At 44.7% G+C, this 18,988-nt stretch overlaps 1 protein-coding gene across 1 annotated transcript in view; it reads right to left on the bottom strand.

Annotated features, from left to right (window-relative positions):
- Positions 1-14,125, bottom strand: part of LOC147606265 (DExH-box ATP-dependent RNA helicase DExH3-like) — a 50,133-nt gene extending 36,008 nt beyond the window's left edge. Inside the window, exons 1-2 of the mRNA XM_086792364.1 lie at positions 13,912-14,125; positions 13,447-13,789 (exon numbers count right to left, since the gene is read on the bottom strand). Coding sequence (XP_086648490.1) covers positions 13,447-13,789; positions 13,912-13,955 — 387 coding nt within the window. The 5' untranslated portion in view covers positions 13,956-14,125. The remainder of the gene's footprint in view (positions 1-13,446; positions 13,790-13,911) is intronic.
- Positions 14,126-18,988: the final 4,863 nt, after the last annotated feature.

Raw genomic sequence — 18,988 nt, 5'->3', positions numbered from 1 at the left:
AAATACACCATCCATGGTGGGGGCCCTACAGAGGGTAACTGGGACCCAATACTGTGTCCTCTCCATCTCTCTCTATCTCTCTCTATTTTCTGCACTTCTCCTTTCAAGTTTGTGCGTTAATTTCCGTCGCGAAAAGAGTGCTGAATTCTGAGTTTTGAAGTCACCGATCTTTCTCCGAAGCTTCCGCATATTACACCCTCCTATTGCTAGGAGTATTTGCTTTGTTACTTTGAAGAGAATGACTGACTTTGGACTGTAGATAAGCCAAACGCAAGACCTTTGGAAGACCAAGAGTCGGGCTGACTATGCACTGCTGTAGAAGCACCAATGATGTCCAATCTCGAAGCCAATGCACTCTTCCAAGGCGCTTAGGAAGGCTACAAACTGTGGCTGAGAAAGGGGCTGAATTGGGATTGTTCTAGGCTGTGAATATGCAAGGGGAATGACTGAATATGCTGCGTTTACCTTCACCCTGAAGGATGGAGAAAACGATGAAGTATATGAAACTAAAATCTGCTATAGGGCTGAGAAACGCAAATGGACTGAAGCGCTTCTTCCTTATGCTGATGATGATGTGTTTTGCTGAAGGCTGGATGCTTGCATGCTGCAAAACAATGATGCTTGATGTGCTGAATACTGAATCGATGATGAATGAATGATGGAAACAATCGCATGCTATTTATATGGAGGTAGGTGGCTGGTCGGCTGGCCACAGAGCTGGCCGACTGTTGCTACACTTTTATTCATGGTAATAATGAGGATAATGCTGATTTTAATAATAATAAGCTGGTTGACTTGGCATTAAATACTGCCAACTGGATGATAGCAATGGATAAGTGGTATAATCCTTATTCAAGGCTTATGCAAGGGTTCACATGCAAATGAGATGAATGCTATGCAAATGCATAATGCTTTCTAATGCAAACCCTAAGGCTTCTACTGACTTCTACATGCATGAATAATTCTCTTCAAGTGGGTTAAGGGACTTGACTGACTGACTGACTGACTGACTAACACTCTAAGGCTGAGGAATAATCTACATAGCTCGTGCCTGACATATCCCGGACTCGGGCTTACAATGGGGCAACAGCATACGACAATATCATATCCTAAAGGGTCCTACTATTGTATAAGGATGCACTGATGATGAGCCATTTTGTCACCATGCACTACAGTGCAGAGTGCATGTGACAGGCAGTGTGCACAATAAAAGGAAGAGTAAATCTGAAAGCTGAAGGTTGACTAATGACGCTCGCAAACGATGCCCTCTATGTGCGCTATGTCAAAGGCATAAGAGAAATACTTGACATTGGGCGTGTAGCTTTTGTGACCACCACTTTAATGTGGTCAGCCTTGCAAACGTGAATTTGATGCAAGCCAACATGCAAGGCATTGCAAGCCAATGGGCAGCGCTATTTACCAGGTGGCCATCATCCCCACTGTGCATTCATGTGCACTTACTTGGGAAGCCCTACAAGGGCTACAAGTATCTGGCCACCCCAAATAAAAGACAAGTGTTGCAAGCACACTGTGGTCCAATGCATGTTTAATACTATGCTTACTAATTGCCTTAAACCAACTTAATCATTGAGATTTTATTTTATTTTTACATCCTAGCATGCGTCTGCCTCCTCTATCAGCCTGTGTCCACCTCCTACTAGTGCCTTCTTGCCCTTTGTTTTTCAAACACTCATCTCCATATTCTAATCCTCTCTACATACAGACCAATCAGCAACAACCCAACCACATGCTCATTTTCAAGCTCAGCTAGAGAAGCATGAAGCTCTACCTCGAACTCATGCTCAACCTATGGCTGATATGCTAAACTACATGTCCATAATGACATACGGCACCTTTGGTGATCATCACTACCTACTAGGCAGACTTGTTAATTTTCACTTTACATTTACATTAATGTATAACATTTGTGCCTATGTGCTAGGATTTTGAGAGAGAGAGAAAAGAGTGCGGCGAATCACACATGCAGCATACACAAGAATCCTAAACTATTGATCTCTATTATGTACAAGAAAGGAGAGTTACAACTGAAATCAAGTACAAGAGATATGGCTGAGTGAAAAGCTCGCCCAAGAGGAGTTATCTCAGACCGGGCCTCCGCATTCTAGCATGCCCGACGCCCTTGGCCCCCTCGACGCCGGCCACGATCCCCTCAGCTCCAAACCTAGGATATGCTCCATCGCCATCGAGCTACCTTTCCACATGATGTGGCTGAGGGAGACCTCTCAGCCATACTCATTAGCCCCATGCTTGATATTTTGGAGAGTGATATACCATCTAATGGGGGATGATGCTCCTCTCATGTTTCTGTTGGAATAGTCAGACTCCAGAGTCCAGTAGTGTGAAAGGTCATTTAGGTCTTTTGGTGTGAACACATTAGGTGTGAACCACCTCTTATTAAGGGACAAAAGATAGGGCCCTATGCCTATTAAAGCATGTACTTGGGTTGTATTGCATTATAATCACAAGTAATAAATCTCTCTCTCTCTCTCTCTCTCTCTCTCTCTCTCTCTCTCTCTCTCTCTCTCTCTTCCGCTTCTGTTCCCTGTTCGCTTCGCGCCTCTGTGCGTAGCCGCCCTCTCTGTTCACTACTGCCGCCCACTAGCCCTTCCGCCTCTCTGTTCGTGCTTCGCGAGAAATCAAGGGAAATTCTTAAGCTTGACTATGACATAAGGGTTAGAGCGGTCCACATAGGTGAAATATGGGGGTTCCGCTATAGTTTCTAAGACTCTAAAAACTGATGGTAAGGGTGGTAAACTCTGGATTGGGGTAGGTTACAACACAGTTACTCTGTCAGAGCAGGTAAGACCTGCATCACTTGGTCATACACCCAGCGATCCTGAGGTATGCGAATCCCATCTATAGTCACAGAGGTGTCGGCCAGGTTCCCAATTCGATCTACTCGGATGAAGAAATATCTCAGCCCACGACTCCAAAAATCTCTACCCCATCCTCTTTCAATACGAGAGAAATGAGGGAGGGACATCTTCTCTAGTATCTGCACCATGGTGTCACGGAACTCGAAATTTGAGGAGTGACTAGCAGTCTCGAAGATGCATTGGAAAACTAGAAACTTCGAGGAGGCATCTTCCTCTTCCTACAATCATTCAAACATCAATTCAACTTGTTTTTTTAGTAAGATGTTTTTATTAATTAGCATTATGTTAGGTAAAACATTCATTGCAAAACAATCCTTAAATGGTAAATCCTATGAGCTAAGATTGGCTCTGATACCAATTGTAAGGTTCCCCCCTTCTAAAATAGGGGAAACACTTAAGATAGTCCACTAAGTCTTAACTTGCTGGAGCATGGATGACAGAGAATTGACGATTTGGCCCTTGGTTTTCAGTCGCGGTATAAATCAGACCTCTTTCCTCTTCCACTACTTCTGCTATTGCTCTGGCTGCTCTGCAGATTGGGGCGGAACTCTTTCTCTTTGGTTACCCCAGTTCTAGGAGGGAGTTTTGAGATTACTCTGAACAAAGGCAAATGGTTGAGCTGGAGTCCTCCTGGGATTTCCCTGATTTTGGCGAGACGACTGATACGAAGGGGCTGGTCGCTGCACTCTGGGTCCTTGACTTCCCTGTCCTCTTGACATGGTAGGAGTCGAGCAGTCTTTACGCCACAGATAGAGAGACCACAGGCCCTCATGATGGCACGCATGATACGCAGCAAACCGTCAGTACCTCATGACATTATCCGAGCAGAGTTTGCTGCGCCTCCTATGATGGTAGAGGCCATATTCGAGACTATATGCCTGCTAGACAGATTCAGAGAGATGCCACAGGACAAATTGTCATACAGAGCTTTTGAGGCATCTAGACAGCTGGCTGAGACAGGAGACAGAGGATCATGATATGCACAGGTCACACATTGGTTCTCACAGCATGGCCTAGACATGGATCATCTACCACCATTCCAGTATGACAAGGATGCACCACATACCCGTCTCTCTCATAGTGAGAGGAACAGAGTATTGAGACAGGACCTATGGCAGCTCTATACACGAGAGACATGGATATCGCCTACACAGCCTCTTCCACCGAAGATGCTGTACTACAGAGATCACTTCATGAGTATCACTGAAGTGATACTCATGAAGTGATGGATTTATAGAGAAGCCTAGAGACATGGATATCGCCTACACAGCCTCTTCCACTGAAGTGATGGATTTATAGAGAAGCCTAGATACATGGAGGACTTTTTACCACACGGCTCTCGAGTAGCTATTGGTCAGCTTAGAGTTTCATCACATCGATTGGAGATCAAGACTAGCAGAGCAGCACGGATCTCCCCAGAGGAGAGGGTATGCAGATTGTGCAGAGAGGAGGTGGAGAGTGTGACACCACACCTATACCAGAGAGAGATGACAGAGATCAAAGCTCAATTTCACACAGAGGGTGCGGAGCGACTGGCTCGCTTCAGAGAAGACCCAGGCATGTTCTTCAGGGAACTGTAGACAATTTTATACCCCAAGGATGGTTCAGGATGGAGCTAGCTAGGTTGCATATCATGATTGTATACTCCATGCATATAGCTTTGCATTCTCCTAGTAGTAGAGCTCCATCCCCTCCCCCACTCATTGTACTTATTGCACACCCAGATTCAGCTTTTTAGTTCAGTACTTTTTCATTTTGTTGGGATGACAGAGGATACCCCACACAGGTACACTGATTTGTCTCATAGGCCGAGTTCAATCTTTTGGAAGACGTTAATAAAATCAATCTCTCTCTCTCTCTCTCTCTCTCTCTCTCTCTCTCTCTCTCTCCATTTCATACATGCTAGAGATATGATTGCAGACTTGCTAGCTCTCATGTTTAATAGAGCCATGTGTGAGGGGTTTCCTGGGACTTGGAGTACTTCCACGATTGTGCCGGTACTCAAGTCTGGAGATCCGAGCCTGCCGACTAACTACCGCACCATTATGATTGGTCACTCGCTGGCCAAGCTATATGCCTCTATTCTCGAGCAGGAGTTGGGCAAATGGGCAAAGAGACAAGGGGTTCGAGCTCAGGGACAGGCCGGTTTCAGGAGGAGATTCTCTACTTTGGATCATATCTTTACCCTCAGGGCTATCATTGAGGAGGGCAGAGCACATGGGAGGAGGATCTACTATGGCTTTGTGGATTTCAAGGCCTTTGACACAATGCCCAGAGCTAGACTGATGCGCAGGTTGCAAGACTTGGGGGTTCCATGTGAGCTCATTTGGGGTATTATGGCACTTTACGAGACAGTAGTTGGGCAGGTGCGGACTTCAGAGGGTCTCTCCCAGCCAGTACACTCCACTATAGGGGTGAAACAGGGCTGCCCGCTCTCTCCGACTCTTTGGACTATACATTGATGAGATCTCTGATTATATTGGGACACGAGGGGACAGAGGAGCCCAGTTGGCTGGCACTTGGATACCTCTGCTCTTATATGCTGATGATATTGTGCTTATAACAGACTCACAAGAGGGTATGCAGAGGCACTTGGATACTTTACATGCTTATGCACAGGACAGTGGGCTCTCAGTTAACCTTGGTAAGACCAAGGTTATGGTGTTTAACACTACAACTCAGTGGGTTTGGAGATCAACGCCTATTTTCACATGTGGGCAGGAGACAGTGGGGTATGTTGAGTCGTACACATATCTTGGAGTGGTGTTCACTGGGGCCCACATTTTCCATGAGGGGGGCAGCACAGGCCAGATTGACTAGAGGATATGCAGCACTAGGAGGTCTAGAGAGGATGTGCTCACAGGTACAGTTTCAGGAGCCACGCACTAAGCTGTGGCTTTTTGACACGCTGGTCACATCGGCTATGCTAAATGGAGTACAGATCTGGGGGCCTAGCCTAGATCGTCACAGTCGATCAGGACGCACATACAATGGATGGAGATCGATGGAGAGACCACTTGTGTCCATGATCTCCAGGATGATTTGGGCTAAGGCCTCGGTACCCCATGAGATTATCAAAGCCGAGATGGGAGCACCACCGATCGTAGTCGAGACTCTTGCCAGATCAGTGTCCTTCATTCATAGCACTTGGGAGCTTCCCTGACACCGGTATGCACGACTTGCTTTAGAGTCCTCTCATCAGCTAGCCATGGAGGGAGACACTTCATGTTGGTATGCACAGATAGCATCCTGGTTTGAGCTCCACGGGTTTAGTTTAGACAGACTTCCACCCTTCTAGTACTCTCTGGAGGCACCCTCCTCACCTTGACACATTCTGAGATTAGTAGAGTCATCAGACAGGACCTCATTCAGTTGGACACTAGGAGGACATGGCTAGAGCCCTCACAGGAGTTGGGGACGAAGATGGCTTTCTATAGAGACCATCTTCTCCGCACCACTGAGGCTAGCTTTATACTTAGACCGAGCTACATGGATACCCATCTGTCTCATGGATTGAGGTGCGCCATTGGGCAGATCCGCACCTCTTCACATCAGTTAGAGATAGAGACAGACAGATTTAGAGGCATACCTCCAAGGACAGGATTTGTCAGATTTGTTGGATAGAGCCAGAGACGGAGGAGCACTACATCTGTCTCGCTGCACAACATATTATGAGATTCGAGGGCGCTACCATTGCCTTTTCAGAGAGGGATTTGGACCACTGGCTAGAGTCATGGACTATTGTGATCAGCGATGCTTGGGTTTTTATCTCATAGGAATCCGCAGGCTCAGAGAGTCCATTATCAAGAGCAGACGCCCGACTGGCAGGGAGTCCACACAGAGACAGATTACTGACTTCTTTAGAGGACTGCCTGGGAGGACACACAGCCGACAGCCCCAGTTGGGCAGATCCAGACGCCCGAGGGTTCGCGGATCCTCACATCGGAGACGGTGACTACACCGGAGGATGCAGAGCATCATTGCGATGCATCGGGCTCGTCCGACCAGGCATCTCACTATGGCAGATATCCACGCCATCCGGCAGAGACCCATGCTAGAGCTCCTAGGATGATTACGACTCCAGCCATATACTGTTGTACTCACTGTCACTTTTGTACTCACCCATATTCATGTATTCATGTATTCATGTATCAAGGTACTCATGTACCCCATTTTTGACTAGTAGCATTAGCTTCTCACTCTCCCTAGTTGCTGCTTCCGGATGCTCCCTACTGATGTATTGTAGGGCTAGATACTTACCTTCAGTTCTTTCTTTTCTTTTCCAGACAGTGTATCAGATGTCACATGGTTGTAACTTTGGTCTCATAGGTCACTTTGGCCTTTTGAAGACGTTAATATATCATTTCATCTCTCTCTCTCTCTCTCTCTCTCTCTCTCTCTCTCTCTCTCTCTCTCTCTCTCTCTCTCTCTCTCTCTCTCTCTCTCTCTCTCTCTCTCTCTCTCTCTCTCTCTCTCTCTCTCTCTCTCTCTACATCAGCGGAGACTACAACAGAGGATCAGGACCATACTAGCACGGCATGGGAGACGTCAAGTCAGAGTACTCACCATGGAGGACATTGAGGATATCCGCCATCGACCGATGAGAGACATCTTTGGATATTCATGTATTCATGTATTCATGTATCAAGGTACTCATGTACCCCATTTTTGACTAGTAGCATTAGCTTCTCACTCTCCCTAGTTGCTGCTTCCGGATGCTCCCTACTGATGTATTGTAGGGCTAGATACTTACCTTCAGTTCTTTCTTTTCTTTTCCAGACAGTGTATCAGATGTCACATGGTTGTAACTTTGGTCTCATAGGTCACTTTGGCCTTTTGAAGACGTTAATATATCATTTCATCTCTCTCTCTCTCTCTCTCTCTCTCTCTCTCTCTCTCTCTCTCTCTCTCTCTCTCTCTCTCTCTCTCTCTCTCTCTCTCTCTCTCTCTACATCAGCGGAGACTACAACAGAGGATCAGGACCATACTAGCACGGCATGGGAGACGTCAAGTCAGAGTACTCACCATGGAGGACATTGAGGATATCCGCCATCGACCGATGAGAGACATCTTTGGATAGTGATGTGTATGATGCTTACCTTTGTTGCTGGAGTTTTCCTCCCAGATGTTATCCATTAGGAGCTCCTAGTACCGTACTTTTCCTCATAGTTGTTTAGTTGTTTTTAGCTTTTCTTACACAGACATTGTATCAGATCCACCAATTGTTGTAACCTTTTTGGTCTCATAGGTCATTTTGGCCTTCTGAAGACGTTAATATATCATTTCATCTCTCTCTCTCTCTCTCTCTCTCTCTCTCTCTCTCTCTCTCTCTCTCTCTCTCTCTCTCTCTCTCTCTCTCTCTCTCTCTCTCTCTCTCTCTCTCAGTGGAGGGCCTACTAGCTGAGTGGACTATGCACACCATCGTGCCTCTCCACAAAGCGGAGACATGCTAGACCCCAGCAACTACAAGACTATCATGATTGGTCATACATTGGCCAAACTTTATGGCGCAGTGCTCGAGGCTGAGTTGAGCTCATATGCAGAGAAGGAGGGACTGCGAGCACCAGGGTAGGCTGCATTCCGACGAGCTTTCTCCACTATTGACCATATATTCACTCTGGGATGTCTGATTGACCAGGCTAGGGCGCAGGAGAAGAGATTATACTGCTGCTTTGTGGATTTCCGCAAAGCATTTGACACAGTGCCACGAGAGAGACTCTTCCAACGCCTACAGTCATTGGGGATCCCATCAGAGATGGTTTGGGGCATCTATGCTTTATACGAGCAGGTCCTCGGGCGATACGATGCCCCGGGGGGCTATCTGATGTTAATGCTAGCACCATAGGTGTGAAGCAAGGATGCCCACTCTCTCCTACACTACTTGGGCTATACATCGATGAGGTGGCTGACTTCATTGGTCACAGTGTGGGGATGGGGGTAGACATCTCAGGTACCACAGTCCACATTATGCTATATGCAGATGATATTTTTCTGGTGTCTGAGTCGCAGATGGGACTACAGCACCATGCACTCGACGACTTCTGCACGTAGAGGGGGCTTACAGTGAACCTTGGGAAAACCAAGGCCATGATTTTCCACACCTCAGGGCCGGTTCGACGACAGGCCATCTTCACACTAGCAGGAGGACAGGTAGAGGTGGTAGACTCATATGTGTACCTGGGATTACATTTACGACTCCACCAGGAAGATTTACTATGGCACAGGCAGCCAGGGATAGACTCACACGAGGGTATGCAACTCTGGCCATGCTAGAGAGACACTGTCACCAGGCACACTTCAAGAGCCCTGCACGAAGGGGTGGTTGTTTGACACACTAGTCACCCCTGCTTTGATGTATGCTGCAACAGTATAGGCAACCTGGGCTCACCACCTCCACATGGTCTTAGATAGAGAGGCCTCAGATTCTCATGCTCTCAGGGTCGATCCGCGGCAAACCCTCCGTCCCACATGACATTGTCCGGACAAAGTTTGCTGCACCTCCTATGCTAGTAGAGGCCCTCTTCCAGACGATCTGCTTCATACAGAGGATCATAGATATGCCATCCGATCGACTCTCACATAGAGCTTTTGAGGCGTCCAGGCAGCTCACAGAGAGTGGAGATAGGAGATCATGGTATTCACAGATGATGCAATGGCTCACTCAGCATGGTCTCGACGTAGATCACCTACCACCTTTCCAGTATGATATACATGCACCACACATCCAGCTCTCTCACGGTGAGAGGAACAGAGTCCTTCGGCAGGATTTATGGCAACGATACACTCAAGAGACTTGGTTTACACCCAATCAGCCTCTACCGCCGAAGATGCTATACTACAGAGATCAGTTTATGCGTATCTCAGCGGATGGATTCATACAAAGACCTGGATACATGGATGTGTACATGCCTCACAGTGCTGGAGTGGCGATTGGCCAACTCAGAGTGTCATGACTCATCACACCAGCTTGAGATTGAGGCAGGTAGGGCAGCACGGATCCCCAGAGCAGAGAGGATATGCAGACTATGCCAGGAGGAGGTTGAGAGTGAGGAACATTATGTATGCACATGCAGAGCATATAGTGTCATTAGAGAGAGATACACCACCATCTTCAGTGGACATCCCTCACTCCGCCAGATCATGGAGTCTGCAGACCAGCATAAATTTGGCCAGTTCTTGCTAGAGACACAGCGCCACAGAGAGACACTGATACGGACTCATACCACAGGGAGAGGTGGGCGACAGCTCCAGCTCACTGATTTCTTCCAGAGATCTATCCCAGTTCCTACCCTGACACAGGAGGGGGTTACACTTCAGCGCGCTGCGGACCTCCAAGCCAGACAGAGACCGAGAGCACCAGGCTACCAGACTCCCAGACTACTTCAAAGGGAGATCACAGAGATACGGGCTCAACATCAGCACCATATCCAGGAGCGGCTAGCTCACTTACACTCACCCGGAGATCATGCTCCGAGGTATTTTTGCCTCGCCATCGCCTATGTATCACATATTACACCCCCATTATAGTACTGGTTGGAGCTAGACATATCTGCATTGCATTCTTGTACACCCTACGCATACAAGTTGCATACTGAGCCTCTAGCAGTAGTGCTCCATCCATCACACCCCCCCCACTAGCTCAGTACTTTCATAGTTTATTTCATGTTCATTTTGAACTTTTTTTTTTTCTGGACATCCAGAAGACATTGACAGTTGTACATTGATTTGTCTCATATGTCGAGTTCGGCCTCTAGTAGACGTTAATACAACTCTCTATCTCTATCTCTATCTCTATCTCTATCTCTATCTCTATCTATATATATATATATATATATATATATTTATTTATTTATTTATTTATTTATTTATTATTATTATTATTATTATTATTATTATTATTATTATATTTTTTTTTCCTGCACATCTACATTCAGTTTTGTGCGTTATTTTCGTCACGATAAGTGTGCTGATTTCTGAGCATTGAAGTTACCGATCTCCCCCGAAGCTTCCGCATGTTACACCAACCCAATGTGGAATAATCTGCAGATCTCATATACCTAGATGAATCCAGGAGCATGCCCAAATTCACCTTATAAGAAAGTGCAATTTATAACCTCATGGTAGTAATTTGTAGATCTCCTCTCGAGGTCTCCGTATGAGCTCTCCATCTTTGAATATGTGCTCTACCCACCCTCTCTCCATCCGTAGGCGGTGGGAGGATACCCATAGGTAGCCAATCATGATTCGCATGTCATGTGACATGTGAATACCCATGTAGCCTGGCTGCCAGATGAAGCCATCCTCTCTTAGCCTGAGGAAATGCTCTCTATAGGAGTGCATCTTCAATGGGAGCTCTGAAGGTGCAATCCATGTGCTGTGTATGTGGGGCCAAACCGGATAGTCCACTTGATATCCTCATGGGAAAGCTGGAGAAAAAGGGAGTCCAAGCTACACTGAAGAGGTGGGAGATCGTCCATCTGGAGCATGTGTCCTAAGAACCAAGTGGAAACTTGGACGTACCATGCTCCAATGCCACCCTCTAGTGCGAGTTGTCGTGAGGACTCCACGGCAAGCCTCGGGTATCTGTGGGGGCTCACCATGCTGATGCGGTGGAGATATGTAATTGTTTGAAAAAGTGTCCACCACCATCGAGACTACATGGACTCTGTCTAAATGATTGCATGTGGGACCAATGGTTTGCTGCGAATCATGCGAGAGAACATCATGTGGGCCTCTCCACATGCTACCAATCCTTCTCTGATAGATCTAGTCCCCAGAAAGGTGCTCCATACATCAAGGCTAGTGTGACAAGGGTATCGAAGAGCTAACCCTTCATCCTGGGCTATTGGAAATGAGCCTAGAAGCATTGTTGGGACCAAAGCTGCCTATCCTCGTGTCACTCTAGTATGTACCGATGTGGTCGTGATAAAGCGGGGGCCACTAAGAGTAGCTTCGAGGTACATGTGATGGGACAATCTCCACCGGGTCTCCTCTATACGTGAAGCTCAATCTGAATGTGTAGGGGCGAGAGGTGTTGAACCATGGCCTTAGTTTTACCAAGGTTAACAATGAGATCTTGCTATGTACAAAAAACCTATAGAGCATCCAGGTGTCTCTAAAGCCCCTCTGCTGAATTTGATATTCCTGCAAGTGGAGCACTTAACCTGCCTAATTTGTCAATGAAGCTCGAGATCTAATCAATGTAAAGGCCAAAGAGAGTGGGTGATAAAGGGCAACCATATTTCACCCCAATAGAACTACAAATCTCCTCTGACATCCCTCTTGGGGCTCTCACCCGTCCTCTGACTAACCCATAAAGAGCAATAATGCTCCAAATCATGTCGGATGGAGCCCCAATGTCCTATAGGTGCTGGAGTAGTCAAAGCCGAGGAACAATATCAAAAGCTTTGCAGAAGTCCCAGAGCAGCAATAGATCCTTTAATGGCGTGCTCTGCCCTCCTCGATCATACTTCAAAGGATGAAGATATGGTCAAGGGTATAGTAGCTCCTCTAGAAGCCTACCTATCCTAGGGCCCTACATCCCTCTCTCTTTACAAAGGAACAGATCTCTGTCTCTAGCACCAATCCATATAGCTTGGCCAATGTGTGGCCAATCATGATCGTCTTGTAGTTATTGGGGTCAAGTGGATCTCTAGCCTTGAGGATGGGGATGATGGTGTTAGTTGACCAAAAGGTGGGAATTCCTCACACATGGCTCTATTGACATTGTAGGCTAATAAGGGCGCAAGTGTGTCATCGACATGGGAGATGTACTCGGCAATGAGTCCCTCGTGATCCGGTGCTCACCCATTACATAGTCTACGAATGGCCATGAGTACCATGCCCGCTATGAAGAAAGTGGAGGTGCCGCGCGTGCACAAGGGGCGGGGGGGTGTAGAGGTGGTTGGTCAGGGATGTGATAGAGAGAGTGTGCATATAGTACCAAGTATCTGGGTAGTGCTCACAGAGTTCTCTCCAAGCATCCTTGCAGTAGGCCCTAGGAAGAGTATATAATTCATCCTCTTTTCAAGCGTAGAACTCTCATTTCTTGCGTTTGGTAATGCATCGGGAAAAACCGTTACGCTAAGCGCTTCAAGATTTACCCAGCACATACCTCATGCTTGAAACGAGAGAGAGAGAGAGAGTTGCAAGGGTTACTTTGCAGCTCATGAACACCCTGCCTACAAGTAGGCTATATCCTCGAGTCGATCAGCCTCACAGAAAAGAAATTGTCCCCATGAGTCCATAGAGCCACTTCGTAAGAATTAGATGGTAGCATTGAGCCACCTTAACATGATAATGTTACCCAATAAAACTCAAGAAAGGCTACAGCATGCTCATGTGTTATGAGCCAAGAGTAAAACGCCATCCAATGATGATCTTTTCTCCATAATGTAAGAGTACATTGCCATGCAGTGATGCAAAATTTAATCTTTTTAAAGACAATAAAGCGTGCAAATGAGTACAATGCCGTTCAATTAAGCAGTTCTGTTTCTTCAAAAAAAAGCTCAAACACTGCAAGCAAGGAAGCAAAATGTGGGGAACTTACTTTTCCTTTGCCCTCCTCATCAGAACTCTCGTCACCCAATTCTTCTTCCTCCTCTTGAGCATAGGAGGCTGAGTGCCGGAACCGCACTCCATGGCGCAAAAGAAGCCTCCTCCTGCTAGTGTACAGTGCTTCCTTGGGAGAAGGAAACCCTGTAAACCGTAAAGTCGGCACCACGGGGGGACAGGTGGGGCGGGCTGCAAATATTGTGGATTTGGAGGATGCAGGAAGCTGTGCGTTGGATGGACCTGCAATCTCCAAGGGGCTCAGGGACCGGAAGGTGCTGCAGAGACGCAGACCATAGTTGAACTGTGATAGGGTCCCCTTAGAGTGACCACAGAAGGCTCTGAACATGGAAGCCGAATAAGTCATGGATAGAGAACACATAAGCTAACTTCTGCAACACATCTCTCTCTCTCACACAACACACGATTTTGGCCACATGACAAAAGCAGTGTGGCCACTCACTCGACTAGCGCCCTCCCGCACGTGTCAGCTGCCATCACCACCATAGCACGCTATGTCCCGCCGCACGTGTCACCGCGCTGGGCAGCAACGACACCGCCACCCCCTGCTCCAGCACCAGGACAGAAACGCTAACCAAAGAGCTGTGATTTTTGTGTTTGTCAAAACCCCTCTTCTCAGTCGACTTACAGGGCGGACGTGGCGTACTATAGTGTGTAGCGGACAAGCGGAATGGCCTAGCCTAAAACTTGATCAATTTTTTAAAAATCCTTGATATTGTTTATTTTTTCTAATAAATTGTAATCTTATTACCCATAAGAGAGAGAGAGAGAGAGAAAGACAGATCCTCTTATCTATTTTTCCAAGTATTTTTCTTTTTTATGTGGGGAAGGTAGCAAAGGGGCTCATGAAGAAATGTTGTGCAAGCTCAAGCAGTTCATGTGGCATAAGTAAAGAAATTTTTTACTCTTGTTGCGGAGGCAAAGTTGAGTCATGGAGGAAATTTTATAAATCTCTCCTTGCACATGATTTTGGGCTTCGTCTCTTTTAGTGCATGTTCATGCTGTAGTGGTGATAGACTACACATCCTGTTCGTGAAGTACTAAGGAGACGAAAAAGCTTAGAGAGTCCTAGGCCGTCTCAGTGGCATAAGATAGCCCTCACATTATAAAGGAAGCCAAGCATGTCTCTGTAAAACGGCCATTCATAGAACCTGCAAAATAAGATGAAAACAAAAGAATAACTAAGATAACCCTCACATTATAAAGGAAGCCAAGCATGTCTCTATAAAACGGCCATTCACAGAACCTGCAAAATGAGACGAAAATAAACGGACAACTATGTCTGCCGCGATAGTAGTACTTCTGATTCCTTGGCTATCTTCCATCAAACTATAGTAGCCTTTTGTGCTTGACCAAGAGGTGGCACCACCCGTTCCACCTTATAACTTCAATAAGCCGCAATCCTTTTCACATGTTACATAGTGTTGAAGTACTAAACCCAAAGTTATGGTTTCTTAGATCCGTATCATCAAGTCCATTCCACCTTAGCTGATGCATCAACTTCAACAAGTCGCAATTTCACATGTTACACAGTGCCGAAGTACTAAAACCAAAGTGCAATTTCACATGCTACATAGTACTGAAGTACTAAAACCAAACTGCAATTTCACATGTTACACAGTGCTAGAGTACTAAAGCCAATTTCACATGTTGCTAAACCAAAGTTCTAGTTTCTTAGTTCTATAACATCAAGAAAACCAAAGTTCTAGTTTCTTAGATCCATAGCATCAAGAGAACCAAAGTTCTAGTTTCTTCGATCTATATCACCAAGAAAATCAAAGTTCTAGCTTCTCAAATCCATATCACCTAGAAGACGTGTTTTTTTCGAAGGAAGGTCATGTTCCTTGGTCTTGAAATTTTGTTCTGGAGAGAAAGTGTGACAACTCTTTAGCCACATAAATATGTGGTTATATATCTCTATGTGTGTGTGTGTGTGTGTGTGCACATGTGTGTGCGTATGCTGACCTTACATGACCCTTATATATTCCACATTTCTAAAAAGATTCTTTAGACAACAATGGTGCTTTACTAGTAGAAAATTGACTGGTGTTGAGATAAACCATACCACCATGAAAAGAGAAGGGTTAGTCATGTTTGTCATTATTTCTTTTTTTACTAACAAGTTTGTATTCTTTGTAGATCATCAAGCTTTATTGTATTTGGTAAACAAAACCTTTGCAACCAAAAGAATTACATGGTGGTGGTTGATTCTTATGGAGTTTGATTTTCATAAGGGCTCACAACATGTTCATGTAGATCATTTATCAAGAGTGACCAATGGGGTCACAACATGTTCATGCATATCATTTATTAAGAGTGACCAATGGAGAATCTCACCAATTGGAGTGGACAATAACCTTCTCAATGCTCTACAATGTTAGAGTAGGGAGAGGATATGAGTAGAGAAGAGAGTGATTCGAGCTTTCTAACTTCACCCAACACTGACTTTTACTTAGGAGATTGAGAGTAGAGGAAGATCTCAAACAAGAGGGATTGACACACCTCTTGGCCTCTTTTTGCCTTTCCAATTGGGACTTCCATGATCCAAGACAATAAAACTAGCCACTAACACTATGTGTATGCTTGCTAGCTTGAGTGATTGAGCATGAGTAGAGAAGAGAGTGATTCAAGATTTCTAGCTTAACCATTGCCTTTTACTTAGGAGATTGAGAGTAGAGGAAGGCCTGAACAGGACCTAAACAAGAAGGATGTGCAAAATCACAACATTAGAGTGTTCCTAAGCACCCCTATCACAATATTGTGTTGTTAAGCACCCCTATCATGTCAAAGTCATTGAATCCACAACTGGATTGTCCAGAGCTTAAAAGAGTGTTCCTAAGCACCCCTATCACAATATTGTGTTGTTAAGCACCCCTATCATGTCAAAGTCATTGAATCCACAACCGGATTGTCCAGAGCTTAAAAGAGGTTAATAACGGATTGTCTATGGTAAATTGTCTTCATTGCCACGCTCAAGCTTTAAGAAAGGGGTCTGTCAAGGTATCAATAAAATACTATCTTGTAAGGGGTATAAAGTTAAGTAAATACCCCTACAATATCTAGAAATTACATAGAAATAGGCACCATCTACCATCACGAATACACAATTGGGCCTTCAATCCCAAATTTGGATTGCCAACAACATGACCAGCATCTTATCCCGATCTGAGCTCAAGAAATCGGATCATCGATCCTACTCTAAGATCGTCCCAAGATTTAGATCATTCAAGGATCGGTAGATTGCCTTTCTTTTCAAATTAACAATCCTACCTCTAGATCGTTACACTTTAGATGCCATTTCTTAGATCGTCAATCCAATCCTTGGATCATTAGCAAATTCATATCGTTGAATTTTCATATTGTAGAAGTGAGTCTAGATAGTTAAATATTCAGATCACCTACTACTGTTGTAATCCCCACATCATCCATTAGATATCCAAATCATTAATTTAAAAAAAATTGATTGCCGATCTTACTAGATTTCTAGAGGGTAGAAAAACAAGAAAAGATTAAAAATATCATAATTATATTTGTTTATATGTATCTTGTATTTTTATTCTTTTCTTCTATAAGTTTAGTGTTCTTCTTTCGTAAGTGATTTTGACATTGGATCAAGTGCTAATGCATTTGCGATCAAGTTGAATCATTGCCCAATTGTAGCCCAGACTTTAAATACAGGGGAAAACCATTCTCCAAGAGAAATTTTTTCGAGCAAGGGGAAAAGCCGAGCGAAACCCACCAAACAACCTCCAAAAAGAAGGAAATTGTTACATTTTCTAAACATGCACATGCAAGTACAACATTATAGCTAACATATAAGTTAGAGCATTTAACTGAACAAATGACACCAGCCACCATCACCTATAAAAAAACATGAAAACATTGGTTTCCTCGTACGCTATTAAAACTCAGCAAGAGTGAACCTAAGTTTAGGTTTTTTTGTGCTAATCCAAGCTAAATTTTTATATTCCAAGGATATAAGTACGGCTTTAATATTGAGCTCACCCACAAGAAACTTCACCACAACCCAATATTATAAGATGGTGACATGGTGTGAATTGGAGCAAAGAGAGAAGGCATTGATATGTGAGGCCTTTTAGGTTGGACGTAAGGTGTGAAGCTGTGAGATGAAGGCCACCGTGTGAAAGTATGAGTTGATGTGCTCATCACTATGTAAAGGTATGCCTTGTGCACATGAAAGAGCTCTTTCTTGAAGGTATGCCTTGTGCTCTAAGCAGTTCTTTCAGTACTTTGAAAATGTTTTGTTTTATAAGAGGATTAAAATCATGAGGATAGCTAATAGGGAGCAATTGAGTTATTAAGAGGATGTGATTACTTGTACTATTAGAAAGGAAGTGCATTGGGGTGCTTTGTTTTATAAGAGGATTAAAGGCAAGAGGATAGCTAAGAAGGAGCAGTTGAGTTATTACGAGGATGTGATTGCTTGGGGTGCTAAGAAAAAGTAGAAGGAAGGTGTGAGAAGAAAGGGGGGTTCGTCATTGGTTTCCTGACTTTAAGGAAAGAGAGTTTTTGCAGGTGCTCAAAGACCAACAAGATGTAGAGTTTTTGAACATCTATGAAGAGGAAGAGGATATTTATAAGAGAGCATGTGAAGGTGCTACCTTCTTTCTTGAGTTGGATCTTGTGGGAGATAATTTCCTTGATGATGACGATTTATCTATCTTGAATCCAAGTGCTTGTGTGAGGTTGTTGAGTTCATTGTGCCTTTTGGAAGTGAGAATTTTCAAGAATGTGAAACTTCTATTATGGACGAGTGTGTTGTGTATACATTAGATGTGTGGGTGATGTGGTGAGGAGGCTATGTTTGATCTTGCCATGGACTTGGGTACTTTGTTCTTCAAGGGGTCTGGGGCTATGGAACTTGGTCAAGAGACAAGGTAAAGCCAGTTGGTCCCAAGAGAGATGAAGGAGAAAAAGGATCAAGGGGGGGAAGATGTGAGTTGTGAAGGTTCTTGAGTTGTCAATGATGCATGGATCATCTCAGGTGGAGTCTACTTCTTGAGTTGGCAATGATGCATGGATTGTCTCAAGTGGAGTCTACTTCTATGGGGAGGGAAACCCAATATAAGTTGAAAGATGTTAAAGTAGTGCCAGATATAGTGGATATTACATGTGATTATGAGGATGATGAGATCCTAGATGATGTCTTGGATGATATGGTGGCTTTATGTGCTAAGGAAAGGGGTTATGGAATGCTCTTTTATGGATGTGGTTCAGTGCTTGAGTCGAGTATGCTCATGTTTATGTTTATGATTGTGATGGTGTTTTGGTAGAAGCTGATGGATAAGGAGTTTTAAGGGAACAATTCATTCGACATTTGGGACGTAATCCATGCATGATTTCATCCCAACTTATCATGTCTAAGCTTACTTTAGGGAAAAACAATCAACTCAAGTAACGAAGGAGTCATTTGGGTCAAGGAAAGCAATTAAGAATAGGGTCAAAAAGTTGTAGTTCCCCGAACTGCAATAACTTTTGATAGAGAATCCAAAATTGCA

The sequence above is a fragment of the Cibotium barometz genome, chromosome 58 (genome assembly GCF_041138505.1).
Source record: "Cibotium barometz isolate CiBa-2024 chromosome 58, ASM4113850v1, whole genome shotgun sequence".
Classification (NCBI taxonomy): Eukaryota; Viridiplantae; Streptophyta; class Polypodiopsida; order Cyatheales; family Cibotiaceae; genus Cibotium; species Cibotium barometz.
The sequence above is the reverse complement of the archived record's forward strand: the minus strand, read 5'-3'. Positions and strand labels throughout refer to the sequence as shown.